Raw genomic sequence first — 18,140 nt, 5'->3', positions numbered from 1 at the left:
TTTTATTACGTAACTTTTATCAAAATTTAACTATGTTTTAAATTAGTTAATATTTTGCTACATTAATATTTATTGCTTTTGAAATATCATTAAATATACTGAGTTTATAAGGAAATAAAATGCTTAGGAAGTATAAAAATGTTTTTTCTTTTTCCCCCAGAAAGTATAGAAATGTTAATATGACTAAGCAAGTGCTAAAACGAAAAAAGCGGGCCTCTGGCAATGACAGTGCCCCTACTGCCGATTTGGGTTGATTTTTCTGTTAGATGCGTTTGTGTATTCATTTGTTACTATGTATAGTCTGCCTATGTATGACTCAAAATTTATTAGAATTTTTTATTGTAAAGGGGTTTAAATGTAATTCTAGTGAGATTTATAATTCTGCCTAGACAGTTGTTTTTTAAGTCAGATTCTTTAATTTCTTTTGGCTTAGAGTGTGAGGGGGGTCTGTCTCTCATTTCTCAACTTGTATGCTTTCGGGTTGTTCAGAATCAATGATAGTACATGCTATTTGTTCAAAAAAAAATTAAAAAAGAAAAAAGAAAAAAGTGGGCCAATCAAAGCCCATGGGTTTACTGTTTACAGGCCCCCAGTATGTACATTACCTTCTCTAGTTTCTGACTTCCTTATCCCTCTCCCTCCAAAACTTTGGTAACGCACAAACACGCATAGAGAGTTAGGGTTTTGCTTGTTCTCTCTGCTCCAGGCCTAGGGTTTCCAAAAACGTTCAAAATCGAGAGAAAAAGCGATAGATTCTGCAGCAATGGCGAGGTACAGAAGCCGGAGCAGAAGCCGCAGCCCTCGCCGGCGGAGCAGAACCCCTCCGCGCGGCCGCAAGCGGTACGACGACGAACCTCGCGATCGATACCGCGAAGGCAGGTCGTATAAAGACCGTCGCTCCCCTGCTCCTTCTGGCTTGCTCGTTCGCAATCTCCCTCTTAACGCTCGGTCTCTTCTCCTTCTTCTCCAAGCGTTTTTTTTTTTTTTTTTTCTGAGAAAATTTTGTATTATTATTTTTATTGTGTTAATTGGACTGAATTTTGAATGTTATAGATGTATTTCTCTTCGAATGTTTACTCTAATTATGCTGAGCCTATTTTGTGTTTAAAACCTTAATATAATAAAATTTTTCTCAATTATTAAAAAAATTGGAATATTTTGGGTTTTAAACTATGGTGCGCAGGCCCGAAGATCTAAGGATCCCATTCGAGCGGTTTGGCCCGGTGAAGGATGTTTATCTACCGAAGAACTACTATACTGGGTATGTTTTGCCATCTGTAATATACATGTCCACACGGTTGGTTTCGAATTTTTGTGTGTGCATCGCATGGCTAGACTAGTTGCTTGGTGATTTTTTCTCCATTAGATCATGATAATTTGAGTACTTAGCTGTGTTATGGAAATCTTGTTGAAATTTGATTGGTGGAGGTTGATTATGCCTGCGTGTTCTTATTCTAACTTAATAGGAGCTATTGAGTTACTTGTAATGAGTAAGTTCATGAGGCTAGAAATGTATCTGATGCTGTCCATATGTTTTGGATGGTAATAAAGCTACTCAAGGCAAATACTTTCCAATTCTTCAGCTCAGCCTTCAATTTCCGGAGCAACCCTCAGCAGTAATGCCTTGCGGTGGAGACTTTGGATAACGGTGGCATTTATGGTGCAAGCAGTACACTTTAGCATTTACAGATCTCTTTATTCGTATTGTTCTTGTAGATTTTATGATTTGCATTAATTGAGACTATGCCTTAAGCTCTGGGTTGTTTCTATTTGTACACACATTGTATCTATGTATCTTTATGTAACACTAACACTAATTGCCCAGAATAAAAAGCATGTCTAATATTTAGATATTGGTTACAAGCCCTGAATAAAACACAGGGGAAGTCAAGTTTTCTTCAGAAATGGATGGTGATATTGGTTACCATCCGCTTGGGTGTGGTCTAGTGAAGGAAGTTTGGAGGTTAGTTCCGTTGTGTTTAAGGTGGTGTCTTTGGCGTGAGAAGAATGCTTGGCACTTTGAAGATGTTGGAGCTACTAAAGCTTTTGCTTAACACGTTATATATATGGATAGCGGCACATCATAGCTTGAGTATTTTTACTTATTCAAATTTATTTATTTTCTGTTCCCACCTATTAGGGGTTCTCTTGTATACTCTCTGTGTACTAGGGTTGCCTCCCTCTGCGCTTTATTAATGAAATGACATTACTTATAAAAAAAAGGTATTGGTTACCAGCCCTAAATAAAATACAGTGGAAGTCATGTTTTCTTCAGGAATGGGTTACGGTAATGATACGGATTACTGTGTGTTTTGGTGCTAAAAACAGTAGAATTCATTAAGTAAATACTTCTGTGAAAATGGAGATTCATTCACTTTGTAAATTTGTTGATATTATGGTTCCATTACTATTTCCATTACTATGAGAGCGTTAAATCTCATGATGTTAAATTGTGTTCTTTTTGTATATATATAGGGAGCCACGAGGCTTTGGATTTGTCAAGTACCGTTATGGTGAAGATGCTGCTGAAGCAAAACAACAACTGAACCATACAATTATTGGTGGACGCGAGATTAGAATTGTGTTTGCTGAGGAGAACAGAAAAACGCCTCAAGAAATGCGTACGACTTCCCGCGGAAGGTATAACAGCATTTGAGCAACACCTTTTCTTTCTTGGAATCTTCCCTTAATTGGAATTAACTATTTACTTGATCAATCAGTTCTTGATTCTGTTTTTCTTTTCTTCTCTCTTCACCCCTGAAAATAAAAAAGTAGTCGACATGGAGGAAGCCATAGAAGGAGAACTCCACCAAGGTCTCCTAGACGCCGAAACCACTGTCAGTTTGAACCTTCTCTTGTGTTTTTAATTTATTTGTACAAATGCCTAAAAGTAGATTTGTATTTTTCTTGGTGTAATGAAACCATGTTTTCTCCTCTAAATTTTCTGTTAAATTATCCTAATTTATTTATTTATTTTTTCCCTCACAGCTTTCTCAAGGTCACCTTCACCAGCTAGGCGTGACTCAAGGTTTGGATATTAACTTTTAGAAGAGCTTCACTAATAATTAGGGATTTTTGTTTTTGTTGTTGTCATTACCTCTCTTGATACTTCAATGCTGTATGATTCGAGTACAGTTATAGTTCTTTCGTATTGTTTATGTTCCATGAACTATGCACAACATCTTATATGTTTATGTGTCTGCAAATCTTGTATTGTTTTATTTCATTTGTTTTTGGGTTTAGAAAAAATGTTTGGAGTCTTTTAACTCTTTTAAATGGGAGTATAGATTCAAGGAGCAATGCCTTTGTTCTGCTAAATGACAAGAAATTGTGTGACACCTATAAAAATTTAACAAGAAGTTCAGAACATTGAGAGTGATGGCATTTCACTAATTTGGTTTTATTATTGCCAATGTGATAATAATCTCAACGTAACAAAGCCATACATTTGACCAATGGTGTTGTTTTGGTTGTCTATTTGGCGCAACTCTTTTCCTTTCCTTATGCTTTGTATTGGCTGCGTATTGCACAAAATTGCTGGGGAGAACCAGTGTACTTGAGTTTAATCATTGTTAGCAGTAATGAGACAACTAATTTTATTTCATATTTGGCATTCTGACGCATTTACTTGAATTCTAGCAAATTGTTACCTATTATGCTTGTCTCTTTGTTTTCTTTTGTTATGTTTCTTGGAGAAATTGTAAGGTTGGTTATACTTCAGAAAGAGAAATATACATTTTGTATAAAGAATTTCTGACATATTCATTTTTTTGTTTGTAGTTGGACAGTAGTATATTACGATAAATTTGCTCTTGTATCTTGGCGATATCTTCACAACAGCGAGAGCTTATCTATTGAAGTTGTAGAAGGGTTTATATAAGAACTTTTATTGACTGAGAATTGCAATTATTTTATTTTTCCCTTTTGTTTTGAGGTCGAGAAAATCTTGTAGGTTTACTGCTTGGTATCTTGGATTTTTTTTTTTACTTAGAAAAAAAAACCTTGGAAAAGTTAAAAGTAATATCCAGTCCTTTAACCTTGATGACCTCCTTTGTTGTGACTTTTTGATGTAAAGAGGTGGTTGTTATCTCTTAGACGCAATGTAGCATGTGTTCCAATGAATAATGTCTGCAGGTGGCCTTGTTTATGCAGATATTAAAGTGAAAAGGGAGACTTTTAAGGACTTCTGGATTAAAAAAGATTAACAAGAAAAGAGAGCATAAAGTGATGGACAACTTGCTTACATTTCTATCAAAGTCTCTCCATAAGTTTATCTATAACCTCACCTTCTCAAGCTATTTCCTACAACTTGCATGTGCTTTCCTTTCCTCCGACTTTTGGTTTGTGAGGCTTGCTTGACTAGCTAAAGTTGGTACAAGAGATGATTTGAATCATTAGAGTACTTTATATTTTCCTTTTTTTAAACTGTTCAAGTAATTTTTTCGTAAGAAATTTGTTAAGTTTGATATCTTGTTTTGCATATACCATCCAGTTAATAAAGAAATATAGAGCATATATTTGGCCAAAGAAAGAAATCATCTTCAAAGAAGGGAAGCAATTCAAAGTTTTTACTGGTAGAGATATGATGACATTGTCCAAGAAAAAGATAGTGTGAGGTTTTAGAAAGTTGGGGCCAAGAGAGCTATGAAGTTATCAGATGCTGATCATCCAGTACATCATTATAGAGCTTAACTCACACTGTTTGGATCCAAGTTTCATATTTTTGTGCAGAAACCCTTGGAAAGGTGCAGGTAAAGGTCATATTTTGATCAATTAGATTTTGAAGAGGATGTAAGTGAATTCTTCTATCTAAAACCAAATGTTTTAATACTTATCAATAAAAAAAAACCAAATGTTCTAATTTTAATTTCAATGACTGTGCTGAAAGCTTTATGGATATATGATATAGACTGGTTTCTGGTTGTGGAATATAGAGTTGCTTCTAGTTGTTGTGATTTATTTAGTATTAATATATCTATTATCTATTATTGTTCCATGTGCTGATTTATCAGCTTCTATTTTTTATTTTTAAAATAATGTCTTTGCCATTGAGACAGGGACCATGGGGCTAGGGATGATTATCTTTCTCCAGTGCGATCTAGGTCAATTTCACGATCTCCTTCTCCACGTGATGAAAGGGACTACAGAAGGGACTACAGAAGGTCCTTGAGTCCAAGGGAAAACGGTCGGAGTCCCCATGATGAGAGGAAATATGCACCAAATAGGTCACTGAGTCCAAGGGGTAATGATCGCAGTCCTTCAAGATCTCGGTCACGATCCTACAGGTAGAAGCATTTTTCAGTTTGTATTCGTGATTGATTTCTCAATGAGATGGCATTGAAATACATGTTAATGCCATCTAATAAACATCTTTTTTTTTTTTTGTTTTTGTTTTACGCTCATCATCATCATCTCTGGTCTTTTATCGGTTTGATTCAGTAACTTATATTTGTGTAATTTAATCTACGAATAAATTCAATAATTTATTATACTAAACATGGGCTTATGCTGGCGATTGAGGGCCATAAAGTTTTGCATATTCCTGAGTGTCTAAATACTTTTGATTTAAAAACATGATTCGACCTACTGATCTTTTGAAGTCCTATCAGCATGAATGATATAATTGAATATCAATGCTTTGGAGAGAACTTTTCTATATCTATTTTGCATTGGTTAATTGAAGAAAGGTGACTGTTTCTTTTGATTTTTTCTGTGCAGTTCTCGCTGATGGTTGTCCTATGTTGCTCTTCGCTGGTTCAGAGCTTACTTTGAGCATTAATTTGGCAGGATGAAAATGTGTTTTTGTATTTTGGAAGGGCATGAACAGTGTGACTTATGTTACTATATGGTTGTGTTTTGTCGGATTTAGTCCTTTAGTTTGTTAATTAAATGACTGCTTTTGACTTTTGGAGGAGCATCAAAACGTTTATATGGTTGGTTTGGTTCTTGAAAATCATTTCCTGTTTGACCAAGCCACCGTTAGCAGCTTTAGGGGAATAGACCAATTGTTGTACAAATTGCAAACTGTAGTTTTTATTTTTAGTTAATATGTTTGTAAACTATATACAATTTATCCCCTATATAAGTGGAGTGGTGATTGGTGCTGCCACAAAACCATCCTTATGATTATTTGATTGGGTTGTGATGTTATGCCTTCTAGTTACATGGAAATGCTCGTTGAAATAACTAGGTTCCAGGTTGTTAGTTGATGCATACAAGGTGGTACCTTCATCCCGAGATCTCTACCACGGACCCTTGTGATTTTAGGTCAAAGGATGTTTTTATGGATTCTTTACTTGTATACCTCTAATATATTATGATGTTGGTGCCCATTTGCATGTATATATTTTGTTGACCTCAATGTTTATTTGTCATTGGTGCCAATATTGCCCGTCCTTCAATTTTGAATCACTATATTTTCTGAGGACCATTGACCGAATGACCAATGGTAGCGTTATCTTTTGAATACAAAAATTGCTTTCCGTTATATACTCCTATGCTGCACCGTCTCTGCAAGCCCAACGAATGAGAGCAATCTATCTTACCTGGAGGGGGACGGTGCATTTATGAAAACCAGCCTAATGAGATAGAACAAAATGTTGGTTGATTGTAGCTTCCATTAGAGACAAAGACAGAAAAAAAAATATGAAGTTTTCGCTTTTATGGCAAGCAAGAGATGCAATTCTCATCATTTTATTATAGTTAGTTGATGCGAAACAGTAAAATAAGGACATTTGAGTTCATTTTGATACCACGTAAAGCTAATTGTAAATATCTTATTTTACATTTTTCCCAAATCTTAATATTGTAAATGTGCATTAGCTTAGGTCACTTCCTGGTTTGTGCTTTTGTTGATTGGCACCAGAAGTCTACAGTAGGGCATTCAGTTATTGTAAGCCATTCTCAACAAGCAGAGTACTTATAAAATATGCTTCCCCGCCGGATACAGGAAAAGAACAATTTTGAATCATCAATAAATTATGCTTGAAAAGAGGGTGCTTGGAAAATCTGAACAGTTGGATGCAAAATGGTTGACAAACAAATAAATTCCATTAAAACTGTATGCAACAACAGTTACTTGCTCAATGCAAACTGTCTATTATTGTGACCTCGAGATTAGGCTTATTTGTCTCATTCCAAAGGGCAGGCTTTCTCAAATGCTTGCTGCTCTTTGCGACATAAATCAAACTCATTTGTGTGGTAATACATGCATCCAACATATGCATCCATCTCTTTTGTGCACCTCTGGTGAAGATCTTTCAGCCTGCAGGGCCAAAGGTTCCCAACATTAGCAATGCAGATAAGCATACCGCTGTGCACGAATTTGTGCACGTGCATGAGCGAAGCAGCAAAAGGTCTAACAAAGTTCCATGCAAATGTTTTGATGGAACTCTACATGGAGATGTTCCATAAAATTGTAACAGAGCCATAAATACGTCATTTTTTTTATTAAAAAAAAATCATGCAACCGGAACTGTGAATTATGTAATTTTTTGCCTGTGAATTATAGAGTAAATAAAATGAATGTCTAAATACAAACAAGTAGTTACATGGCAATAAAATTATAACCTAAAAGAATATCTACTATCTCGTAGAAGGCTTAGTGGAAAGGTTGAGTTCCAATATCATGTTCTAACTTCTAATGAACACGGATGAGAAACAAAATGGGAGAAAATTGGAAGTACTAGTCCAGCATACAAAAGAAACTAAAACATGATTTGTGGAAGATATAATGCTCAACTGTAAGTTCCACTACATGAGATTCAGAACCCTGCAGCTCAGTAATTTAAAAAAGTTCAATTATTTGAAAAGAAAAGGTTAACAGAGAGAGCTCCACAATAACTACTGACAATTGGATAATTTCATTTCAAGCTACAAGGATTTCCAACGAGCTGCAACAAGCACTGGCATTAGCTGAATAAAAGGCATGAGCACCTGGTCGTAAAGTGGTAGTCATAGCTACAACTTAAGAATGAAGAATTCAGATGCCTAGAATGAATAAATTAAGCAGATGAGCAAAGTGAATGTTCAAATAGAAAAAGCAGGGCGTCTGCATAATCAAGTCACGTCATCATGATAAAGTTCTACTGGATATATATTCTGAGAAATGCTAGGTTTTCCAAATTTTTTGGTTTTCAAATGATGTGTCAATCCCATGTGATTTATTGTTTTAGTAAATAGAGGCAGGATGGTGATTGGTGACACATCATTTGAGACCCAAATTTTTTCCTATTTGGGAAACCTAGCATTTCTCATATATTATTAATAACACTGCACACCTTAGTTCATGTTACACATCACAGCTATTGCAAACATGTTATCTGGAGTTCTAATTAAAAAAAGCTGTCTTCAGTGTTATGCTTTATATGCCTTGGTAGTAAAAGGAAAAAGGTTGAAGATGAAAGATTAAATGTTGAGTAGAAAAAATTATAGACAAATAAAAGTAAAAGGTAAAAGGTTAAACAATAAGATTTGAAGATCAACTCTGGTTGAAAATTCATCTTGTGAAGAGTCTATACAGGCTCATCTGCAATCAAATTTCGCAGCAGGAAACTACATGCCAGATATTTTTGCAATTCCTGATGATATTTAAGGTCAATTTAATCAACTAAGCCTTAAATCCAATCAAATTGGGCTAGAGATAGACAAATAATTTGAATCATATTGTTTAAGAAGAAAACTTGTTATTTTTGACTTACAGCCATGATAGAATCTGTCTACCAACTCAATATTTCTTATTCCGAGATGTAGTTAGAAGGACAATACAATTGACTTTTTTTTTTTGATAAATAATAAATGAATCTCATTAAGTGTAAGGCGCCCCTAAGTACACAAGAAATATATAAAAGTATCCACCTAACTAGAAAGAGCACAACGAACAAGGAAGTCACTATAACTCATCATCAAAGAAGACATATACGCCGTTGTCCATATATACAATGTTTCGAAAAAAAAAGATATAATTTCCCCAAGTGTCCTTTCCCTGTCCTAAAAAGTCGGTTCCACACTATAGTATTCCTTGGCCTGCTCGAGGGACCACCAATAGTCATACAGATCAATAATGTGTCTAGGCATAACCCAGAACATCAAAAAACAATTGAAAAAAACACTCCAAATAGCGGATGCCGCATCACAATGAAGAATAGGTGGTCCATAGACTCCACATTCCTCTTGCACATGCAATATCTGTCCATCACGATGACGTGCCACCTCCTAAGATTATCTAAGGTGAAGATCTTGCTTAGAGTTGTCAACCACGCAAAAAGGGCCGCCCTTGAAGCAGCTTGAGTCTGCCATACATTCTTCTAGCGGAAGCAGCTACCTTCAGAAGAAGTAGAGAGCAATAAAAGGATTTGACCTTGAACAATCCTCTTTTTGGGAGGAGTCCACCACAACTGATCTACACGTCTTCTTCTCACTCTAACTGAATGTAACACTAGGAGAAAAGAGACAAAGACATCTACCTCCCAATCATGCACCGCTCTAGAAAAGCTTACGTTCTAGTGGTTGGAGCCGCCAAAAACTCCAAATTCGCCGCAATAGAGGCTCCTTCGCACTAGCGAGACCATATAAAACTGGGAAAGCTACTTTTAGGGCTGCTTCCCCACACCATAGGTCATGCCAAAAGTTGATCTTGAAACCATCCCTCATTTCAAATCTGGTAAAGCTAGAAAGTTTTTCCCACCATTTCCTGAAATTCTTCCACAACCCCATCCTAAAGGCTCATGCAAGCTCAAGAGAGCACCACCCTCCCTATAAACTGCTATTTTTAGAGTCCAGCGCTACTCTCCACCAAGCCTCTCTTTTAAGCCCATAGCGCCAGAACCATTTATCTAAGAAAGCGCGATTAAACACCATCAAATTCCTAATACCCAACCCTCCATTAGAGATTGGTGAACAAACTTTGAACCAACTCACTAGGTGGTATTTGAACTCTTCATCTACCCACCCTACAAGAAATCACGTTGGATCTTCTCAATGCGATTAGCAACACTCGTCGAAAGAGGGAAGAGAGACATGTAATACGTAGGTATATTTGCGAGGGTACTCTTGATGAGGGTAACCCTGCCACCCTCGGACAAATACATCATTTTTCAACTGGCCAATCGATATTCCAGCTTCTTAATAACGCCGTCCCATAAATGCTTAGCCTTAGGCCCCCAATAGTAAACCAAGATACTTGATTAGTAGAGTGGAAACCCCACACACTAGAATTTGGGCCAACCTTCCCACCTGAGTAACATTCCCCACAGGAACCAATTATGTCTTGGCCAAATTCACCTTTAAGCCCAACGCAGCTTCAAAGCAAAGGAATAAGCTCCGCAAATGAGTAGGAAGAGCATAACAAAAGATCAGAGTATCATATGCAAACAAAAGATGAGAGAAGGCAATATTGCCCACTGAGAAACCATCCAACAACCCCCCACTAACCATAGCAAATATCATTCTACCAAGAGCCTTCATCACAAAAAGAAACCGTAGGAGTGATATGGGATTCCCTTGTCTCAACCCACGAGATCTACTAAAGAAGCCCGTAGGAGTGCCATTTACCAAGACCGAGAAGCACATTGAGGAAACACAATGGGCTGTCCATGAGCACCATTTTTCTTGAAAGCCACACCGCCTCAACATATATAACAGAAAATTCCAATTTACATGATCATACGCTTTCTCCAAATCCATTTTACAAATGACACATGGCTCACCAGATTTGAGTCTACTATCAAGACATTCAGCGGCAACAAGATTCGGATCAAGAATGTGCTTGCCTCCAATGAAGGCACTTTGAGACTTGTAGATGATCTTCTCCATTACCATCCTAAGCCTGTTAGCTAAGATCTTAGCAATAATTTTGTAGATACCCCCCCAATAAAACTAATCGGACGAAAGTCCTTGAGTTTGATAGCACTTGGAATCTTAGGAACCAGCGAAATAAACGAAGCATTGAGGCTCTTCTCAAACTTACCTCTAGCGTCGAAATCACTAAACCTTCATAATATACCCTCTCAGCACATCCCAACAAGCTTGGAAGAACGCCATAGAAAAACTGTCTGGGCTCAGCACCTTGTCACCAACCATTGCTGTCACAACCTTCCTCACCTCCGCCTCTCCAAAATCTCTCTCCAACCAACAAGCCTCAGATTCTAGATTGGAGTCAAAAGGAAAGACCATCCACCAACGACCTCCAACTACATTGCTCGGTAAATAACATTTGATAGAACTGGCCAATGTGCTCGTTGAACTCTGCCTGATTGGTAGAGAGTCTACCGCCAATCATTAAGGAGTCTATAGAGTTATTCCTTCTATTTGAGTTTGCAATGGAGTGAAAAAATTTAGTGCACTTATCCCCCTCCTTCAACCACAATACCCTAGATTTCTGTTTTCAACTCACCTCCTCGATGTGAGAAGGGCTTACTAACTCACTGACAACTTCTTCCTTCTTCAATGACATCAAAAACCCGTAATTCTTCTAGAAGATTCCTCTTTTTTTTCCTTTCAACATTGCCAAACACCTCCTCATTCCATTTCTTCAAATCAATTTTCAAAGCCTTGAGCTTACGAGCTAAGACATAACTTGGTGTACCCTGGAAATGGTAAGAATCCCACCATTGTTTCACAAAGCCCACAAAACTTCTCCCAACAAGGGCTGCACGCAACAAATGCCAAAGAATCATAGTAGGACTTAAACCAATTGCATAATCGTATCTCCCATCACCTTTTCTAGTTAGAATGTATACATTCAAATAGAAGTGTTATTTATCTCGATGATTGAACCACCATGCCCCCTGTCCTACATGTAGTGTCCTTATATGAACTAGTCAATAGAAGTGTAGTATATAATGAACATTTTCAAGATCAAATTAGAAGATTCAAATGAAAGTTTGAATCAGAAAGTTGAAAAAACATACCTTTTATTTTTAAAAAACTGAAAAATATGAGAAAAAGAAGTTAAGAGAACACATAAAAAATTGAGGAAATGCATCTTGTAGTAAAAATATTTTTGGAAATTGAGCATAGTTTCATTAAATATAAAAGGAGCAAAGACAAAATGTATTAAGGAAAACAACCCAAGAATGGGTGAAGCTGTTAAAAAATGAATTCGTACTTTCAACAACATTGAGAGAAGTCGAAAACATTTCTGATGAAGAAAAGAAAAATCTCTTTTTTTTCAAAAAGAGTATTCCCATGACTTGGTTCAAGGTTTGTTTGCCATGAACGAAACTCTACCAAATGCAGAATAGAATAGTTTGAAATTTTGGCAAGAGTTATCTAACTGTTTATTTCACCAAGAAATGCTGATACCAAAGTGAAACATAGAAAGAAACAAAGTCCAATGTAGCTTTTAAAAAATCATCCAATCTTGTTCATACTTTGAGAATTTGAATAAACTGTGACGACAGTTAAGTAAGAAGGAGAAGCAACCCGAACTAATAAGAAGACATATGGGGATGAGCTTAGGGCATTGCCTCAACCAATATAGCGTGGATTTATATTTATTTAGCTCAAAATCGAAGCTGCATTAATTGAAAACTTAGTTAAAACAATTTGATAAATATTTAAGAGTCAACTATGACACTATAAACTGAAAAGTCAAAATGCAATAAACAGAAGAACAATGAATGTCTTAGCCAACATAACTACATGGCCTTGCATTGAAATGTAGCCGTATTATATAGACCAAAGAACCTCTATTCGAAAGGAAGAAAGCAATTACAACAAAACTTTCAACTTCAATTTTCAAATAAGAATGTAATTTCGATACCAAAAACCCTATCTCACTTAATTGCCAAGCATTACGAAGAAAATAAAACAAATTATCACAAATATCTGATCTTTTATGTTCAATTTTTTTTTAAAAAAAATTTGTTTTCTGCTGTAATCTGAGTCTCGAATCAGGAAAAATCCAACACTCAATACTCAAATTTCCTATCTTCTTCAACATTTTCTCAGCATCCAAACCAAGCACAGAGTACGACAAATCAGGGAACCAAATCAAATCAAATAATAAAAAGAAGAAAAGATAGAGAGATTGATTTTACAGGCCAAGGACGCAGCGAGTGACTTGCTGGCCTTTGTCGAGGCACTTCTCGGGGTTAGGGTCCTTCTTCTTGCACTTGAGGAACTCCACGTTCTCCGCTTGGCACCTCAGCCCTATGTGCTTCGACGACGCAGTCAGCACTGCCGACGTAGGGATCGGATCTCCCGCCGCATCCACTGCGCTCGCCATATCCTCTTCCGATCAATCTCTACGTACGCCACCCAAAAAAAAAAAAGAGGCGTAAATTCTTGAGAAAAAAAAAAAAAAACCACTCGCATTCTGTTTGGTTCCCGAGAAAAAAGAAAAGAAGAGAAAATCCCATAGGAAAATGAAAAGAAAATAATTTTTTATTATTACCTTTTACTCTGACCTGAAAGATTTTTTTCTCAGCTGAGGAAGCAAATATGAGCTCTGGAATCAGAGAACTCTGTCTGTCTTGTGTGAGAGAGGGTAGACTGTGCTAACGTGCGCCCGGGAGATAAGTTGAGCTGCTGGTAATTAAATGTAAACTTTGAGGTTATTTTTGTCTTTCTGTATTTTTTTAAATTTTAATTTTTTTTTGGGGGTGGGAGTATTAAGTCTACAAAAGCCCTCGTTGTTTAGCTAGGGTTTTAGGTGGGATTTCCTTCGAAAAGCGAGGTTTTTGCAAAGATTTAAACGGTATGTCCTTCAGATTTTGCCAATTTCTTTTTTTTTTTTTTTTTTTCTTCTATGTTTTTGTTTTCGTTTTTGTCATGTTCTTTGGATGAAATGAAGAAGCTACTTGGTAGTTGAAAATTTTTTATTGAAGAAAACCTTTTATCTAGGATTTGAAAGTGTTTTTGTTCTTCCATTTCTTTCTTTTTGACAAAGCATTCTCTTTGATTTTTTTTTTTTTTTTTCCTTTTTTTCCCTTGATTTAATCTCTTTATTCATTCAATATTCACCGTATTCATTTAATTAATATTCAATTCACAAGCAACTTCAAGGGAATGCTGCTTCTATTCTAGTGGTTAATCCCTAGGGCGTTTGGGCGTGCGGAAGTGATTGCATGGTTATATAGGATTAGTTAGTTCGGGCATTTTGTCGAACAGGTGGAAGCCCCCACGGTCTCTCGTCCCAAATCTTGAGATGTTGTCGTCGTCGTCGTCACATGGGGAGCAAAGGCCTAATTAGGATCGGTGAATCCCCAGTTTAGCTGTGCCCCATGTCGTGTGCAGGGTATGGGCTCTTCACAGTAGGAAATGCCTATTGAAAGTTTCGCCTCAAATGGCGTTCTTATTGCGACCCAATCCATTTTGATTCACGGGTTCATGTGCGCATGGAAGAGCTTGCTTTCTACGTTTGTGTTGCGAAGCCTTTCGAGGAGCCATGTATCCTTAAGTGACTGTAGATTATGGTGGAATGGGTTTGAGGCCGTTGGAGCAAACCGCTCTTCTTGGTTCTTGGGTCACTATGATCATCGGCTGAATCTTGTAGGTCCAAAGAGCTTTGTTTGGATATGTGCCTATATGTGTGACTTACCCAGGTTTTTTTATGCATACATCTTTGGTGTCCTCTAGGATCTCTAGCTTTCAGGGCATGTCTTTGTTTCTTGTTTATTTTCTCTTTCCTCCTCAGTTAAACTTATGTTTTAGAGTTTTTGCTTGTTATTCATCGATCTACGCGTGTTGGCTTTGTGAAGTTTCAAATGTTTGTGTGTGCAAAATGTGTTCCATTGAGGTTTTTGTAAGAGTGGACAAAATTTTGTGTTGGGTTACTGTATAGTGTCTGATAACGGATTTGTTCCCCGGATGGTTGTTTATGTTTGCGTTTTTCGATAACCTCTCTCATATTAGCATCCTCTAGATTTTTTAGGTTAATTCAAAAGAACAATGAATTAAAGAAAAATTAAGGATTCTGTTAGAGGTGGTAAGAGTTGAGATGGTAAAATTTGAACAGTTTATTAAAAATAATGATTTGAATTTTAAGAACTTTAGAGTTACCTAGAAACTCTAGAGGATCTTAATTCCCTCCCCTCTCTTCCTTTTCTTGTGGAGGAGGAATTTCTATTTTCAAGAAAATAAGTGGTGGGCTAATTTCTTATGTAGATACCGATACTTTCATTTATTATTTATAGAGGAGATCACAATTCAAGATTAACACAATGTCTATCAACAAGATAGACTACTAAACGGTTAGATAAGATCAAACTATTTTATCAAACTTTTGGGAAATTGAATCGTTGGATTCTTTTCTCTTCGGGTGGGCGTCGGTTCGGCAGGCGGTTAAGTCGGTTAATTTACCGACTTCATTCCGACAAACTATATTTTCGAAAATTTCTGTTAAGTCGGTTAATTCGATTATTCAATTGTAATGAAACGATGTCGTTTTGAGTTTTTTTATGTCGGTTCGGTTAATCGGTCGGTTAAAGTCTTACTCAAACAATGTCGTTTTCGGATTTCGGCAGTTTGATTAAACGGTCGGTTAATGGGCGGTTTGGTTAAGTCGGTTAACCGACCAGCTTTCGGTTAAATTTTTTTTTCTACCGACTACCGAACCGAATTTTGTCAGTAGGCGATTGATGTCGGTTCGGTTGCGGTTCGATAAGCGGTCGGTAGGCGGTAGTCGGATAATTTGCCCACCCCTACTTTTCTCACTCTTTTATACTCTTTGAACCGTCTTCCGGAAGCTATGGATAGCATAGTGTGAACTTCTTCGAGCCGGCATGGTTTTGTAGTAAAAAACTACTATACAATGTTAACTTCTCCTAGCAGTGAAGAGCCTAGTTCATTCTCCTGGAAAAGCATTTGGAAAGTGAAGGCCCCTCCGCGCATTGCTTTCTTCTTATGGGCCACAGCTTTGGGTAGTATCCTCACGGTGGACAATCTTAGAAGGCGGGATTTCAGCTGATTAATCGATGTTGCCTTTGTAAGAAGGATGAGGAAACTATTAATTATCTTCTCTTCCATTGTGAGTTTTTTGTGAATATCTGGCACTTAGTGCTTAATTGTTTTGTGGTCTCTTGGGTCATACTTCGTAACGTGCCTCAACTTATCCATTATTAGAAATTTCTTGGGCATTGACACCTTAGAAGCTATCTGAAAAGTTATTCTCGCTTTCTTAATGTGGAACATTTGGAGAGAAAGGAATTGTCGGCTCTTTGAGGATAGCGAGTCCAATGTGCTACTTTTTGAATCCTCATTCCTGAGATCTCTTCTGGATTGGGCCCTCGCTCATATTCCTAACTTCTCTTCAGGGAATTTGGTAGATCTAATTTGTTTTATAGATTGTTACAGCAGCTAGTTCTTGGTGCTCTTGTTTCTCTTGTATAGTAGCTAGTTTTTTGGTACTCTTGTTTTTTTGTATACTCTTCGTGTACGGGAAATTTCATTTTCTTTAATAACTTATTATTATTCATCAAAAAAAAAAAAGTTGGAGAATATATATGTTCATTTTAGAAAAACCTCAAATGATCAGCCCATTGAATGTAATTGCTTCCATTAAGTTTAGTGGGAAGTCATCTGTACTGTAGTCCAATCAGAAGACACAGAAGTAACATCTGAAACGCTTGCACTTCAAACCATGTATGGTGAAACAGTAATGTGCATCTAATAATTACATAGAGAGCTGTTACACATCAATCTTTTGCTTATCTCTTGTCCATCTATTTTGCAAATTCACCATTGAATCTGTGGATTCAATGTAGATTTGCCCATCTCTTGGATGATCAAAAGATGAAAACCAACATTTCTCAATTACATATTTCTGAATCCTCTTTACATCATCCTGGAACATGTCTTCTCTGGTACTCAAATTCATTGGCTTTCCTTTTTTTTGTGGATGGTAAGGAATGGGTGACAAGAAGAAGAAGGCTGCTGCTATTTTCATCCGACTTGTCTCGACTGCTGGGACTGGGTTCTTCTACGTCAAGAGGAAACCTACCAAGATAACTGAGAAGCTGGAGTTTCGCAAATACGACCCTCGGGTGAATCGTCATGTTCTGTTTAAGGAAGCCAAAATGAAGTGATCATAGGCCCCCCCATATCATAAATCTATGTTTTCTCATCTGCTCTCGTCATAACTTGTGCTGAATGCCTGAATCAGTATAATTATTGTTGATTGATTATGCTTTTACTGCAGTAAATGTTCCCTCCTTCCCTTTCTCTCTCTCAATGTCATTAATTTTAATCTTTTGATGACATGAAGTGAGAGAGATCTAACTGGCATCACAAAGTCCAGGCATGAATTGAATTAATAGGCTGTTGCAAGGTTATTTTTTTCTCAGTAGGCTTTACTGTTCCTAAAATTTATGTAAAAACTAAGGGGAAAAGTATGCTCCGACTAATAATTTTTAAGGAATGCTAGACACTTTTTTTTTATTATTTATTTATTTATTGTTTTTTAGAAATTTGATTCCAACTTAATGTGTTACAATCTTATGAGATCTATCATTTTGAAAAATATGCCACAATCTCATAGGATTGTGACATATCATGTTGGAATTAAATTCAAAAAAAAAATGTTGGGATGTTAAGCATTTCTCATAATTTTTACTTAATGGACTATCTCTCACATTGTATATGATATTTTTCTTTGGGTACATTATTGTAAATAACTAAAATAGAGTAATGTTACATATCACCCTTATGTCTCCCTTTTTGTCAATAATGATCTACCATAAATTCAATGGTGATTTTAAGAGTCACGTCAATTTTAAGAGGACAAAAGGTGGACACAAGGGTAATATGTATCATTACTCTGTAAATAGTATTATCTATTAAAATATTATTTTATTTTCATAATTTTGAAGTGCAAGTTTAACTTCAATTTGAACCCAGTATCAAGGTTGTCTTCATAAATTTTGAAGCCTCCGACTATAAATTTAAGTGAGGGGTTTTTCTTTTTTCATATTAACTAATTAATATATATATATATAATTTAAATTGCACTATAAATTATTGTTCATCTTTCTTTATTTGCATAACATTACCAAAAGACATATATTAAAGTTTCACTTTACGAGGTAATTAATGTTGTTTTTATCATTAATAAAAAAAGAGAAAATTATAATTTAACCTTCTAAACTATCAATTATTTTACAAGTAGTCTTACAAACTGGTAACGCTTGAACTCTGGCCTC

At 36.3% G+C, this 18,140-nt stretch overlaps 3 protein-coding genes across 4 annotated transcripts; 2 read left to right on the top strand and 1 right to left on the bottom strand.

Moving 5' to 3' along the window:
* Nucleotides 1–629: 629 nt before the first annotated feature.
* LOC133881497 (serine/arginine-rich SC35-like splicing factor SCL28) lies at nucleotides 630–6,129 on the top strand. 2 transcript variants are annotated; one of them, XM_062320443.1, is made up of 7 exons: nucleotides 630–948; nucleotides 1,184–1,261; nucleotides 2,476–2,640; nucleotides 2,776–2,837; nucleotides 2,989–3,028; nucleotides 5,058–5,285; nucleotides 5,719–6,129. In XM_062320443.1, exons 1-7 carry the CDS (start codon nucleotides 764–766, stop codon nucleotides 5,726–5,728), a joined length of 768 nt encoding a protein of 255 aa, XP_062176427.1. In that variant the 5' UTR covers nucleotides 630–763; the 3' UTR covers nucleotides 5,729–6,129. The 2 variants fall into 2 exon arrangements, with proteins under 2 accessions (XP_062176427.1, XP_062176422.1); XM_062320438.1 differs by having other exon boundaries at nucleotides 632–948; nucleotides 2,773–2,837.
* Nucleotides 6,130–7,031: 902 nt separating this feature from the next.
* Nucleotides 7,032–13,537, bottom strand: LOC133881476 (NADH dehydrogenase [ubiquinone] 1 alpha subcomplex subunit 8-B). The gene is made up of 3 exons (XM_062320420.1): nucleotides 13,397–13,537; nucleotides 13,041–13,247; nucleotides 7,032–7,264 (listed from the first exon to the last, which is right to left on the bottom strand). The coding sequence occupies exons 2-3, from the start codon at nucleotides 13,226–13,228 to the stop codon at nucleotides 7,132–7,134; spliced, it is 321 nt and encodes a 106-aa protein (XP_062176404.1). The 5' UTR covers nucleotides 13,229–13,247; nucleotides 13,397–13,537; the 3' UTR covers nucleotides 7,032–7,131.
* A 48-nt stretch (nucleotides 13,538–13,585) lies between these two features.
* LOC133881486 (uncharacterized) lies at nucleotides 13,586–17,273 on the top strand. Its single transcript, XM_062320427.1, has 2 exons — nucleotides 13,586–13,699; nucleotides 16,849–17,273. Exon 2 carries the CDS (start codon nucleotides 16,851–16,853, stop codon nucleotides 17,025–17,027), a length of 177 nt encoding a protein of 58 aa, XP_062176411.1. The 5' UTR covers nucleotides 13,586–13,699; nucleotides 16,849–16,850; the 3' UTR covers nucleotides 17,028–17,273.
* Nucleotides 17,274–18,140: the final 867 nt, after the last annotated feature.

The sequence above is a fragment of the Alnus glutinosa genome, chromosome 1 (genome assembly GCF_958979055.1).
Source record: "Alnus glutinosa chromosome 1, dhAlnGlut1.1, whole genome shotgun sequence".
NCBI lineage: Eukaryota > Viridiplantae > Streptophyta > Magnoliopsida > Fagales > Betulaceae > Alnus > Alnus glutinosa.
The sequence above is the reverse complement of the archived record's forward strand: the minus strand, read 5'-3'. Positions and strand labels throughout refer to the sequence as shown.

Bases quoted from the DNA above. Each gene is read 5' to 3' on its own strand.
- LOC133881497 (XM_062320438.1), top strand. From the start codon at position 764: ATGGCGAGGTACAGAAGCCGGAGCAGAAGCCGCAGCCCTCGCCGGCGG. The intron at 949-1,183 runs GTCTCTTCTCCT...TATGGTGCGCAG, and splicing joins AATCTCCCTCTTAACGCTCG to GCCCGAAGATCTAAGGATCC. The intron at 2,838-2,988 runs GTCAGTTTGAAC...TTTCCCTCACAG, and splicing joins TCCTAGACGCCGAAACCACT to CTTTCTCAAGGTCACCTTCA.
- LOC133881476 (XM_062320420.1), bottom strand. From the start codon at position 13,228: ATGGCGAGCGCAGTGGATGCGGCGGGAGATCCGATCCCTACGTCGGCA. The intron at 7,265-13,040 runs GTAAAATCAATC...TTGGCCCTGCAG, and splicing joins ACTCGCTGCGTCCTTGGCCT to GCTGAAAGATCTTCACCAGA.
- LOC133881486 (XM_062320427.1), top strand. From the start codon at position 16,851: ATGGGTGACAAGAAGAAGAAGGCTGCTGCTATTTTCATCCGACTTGTC.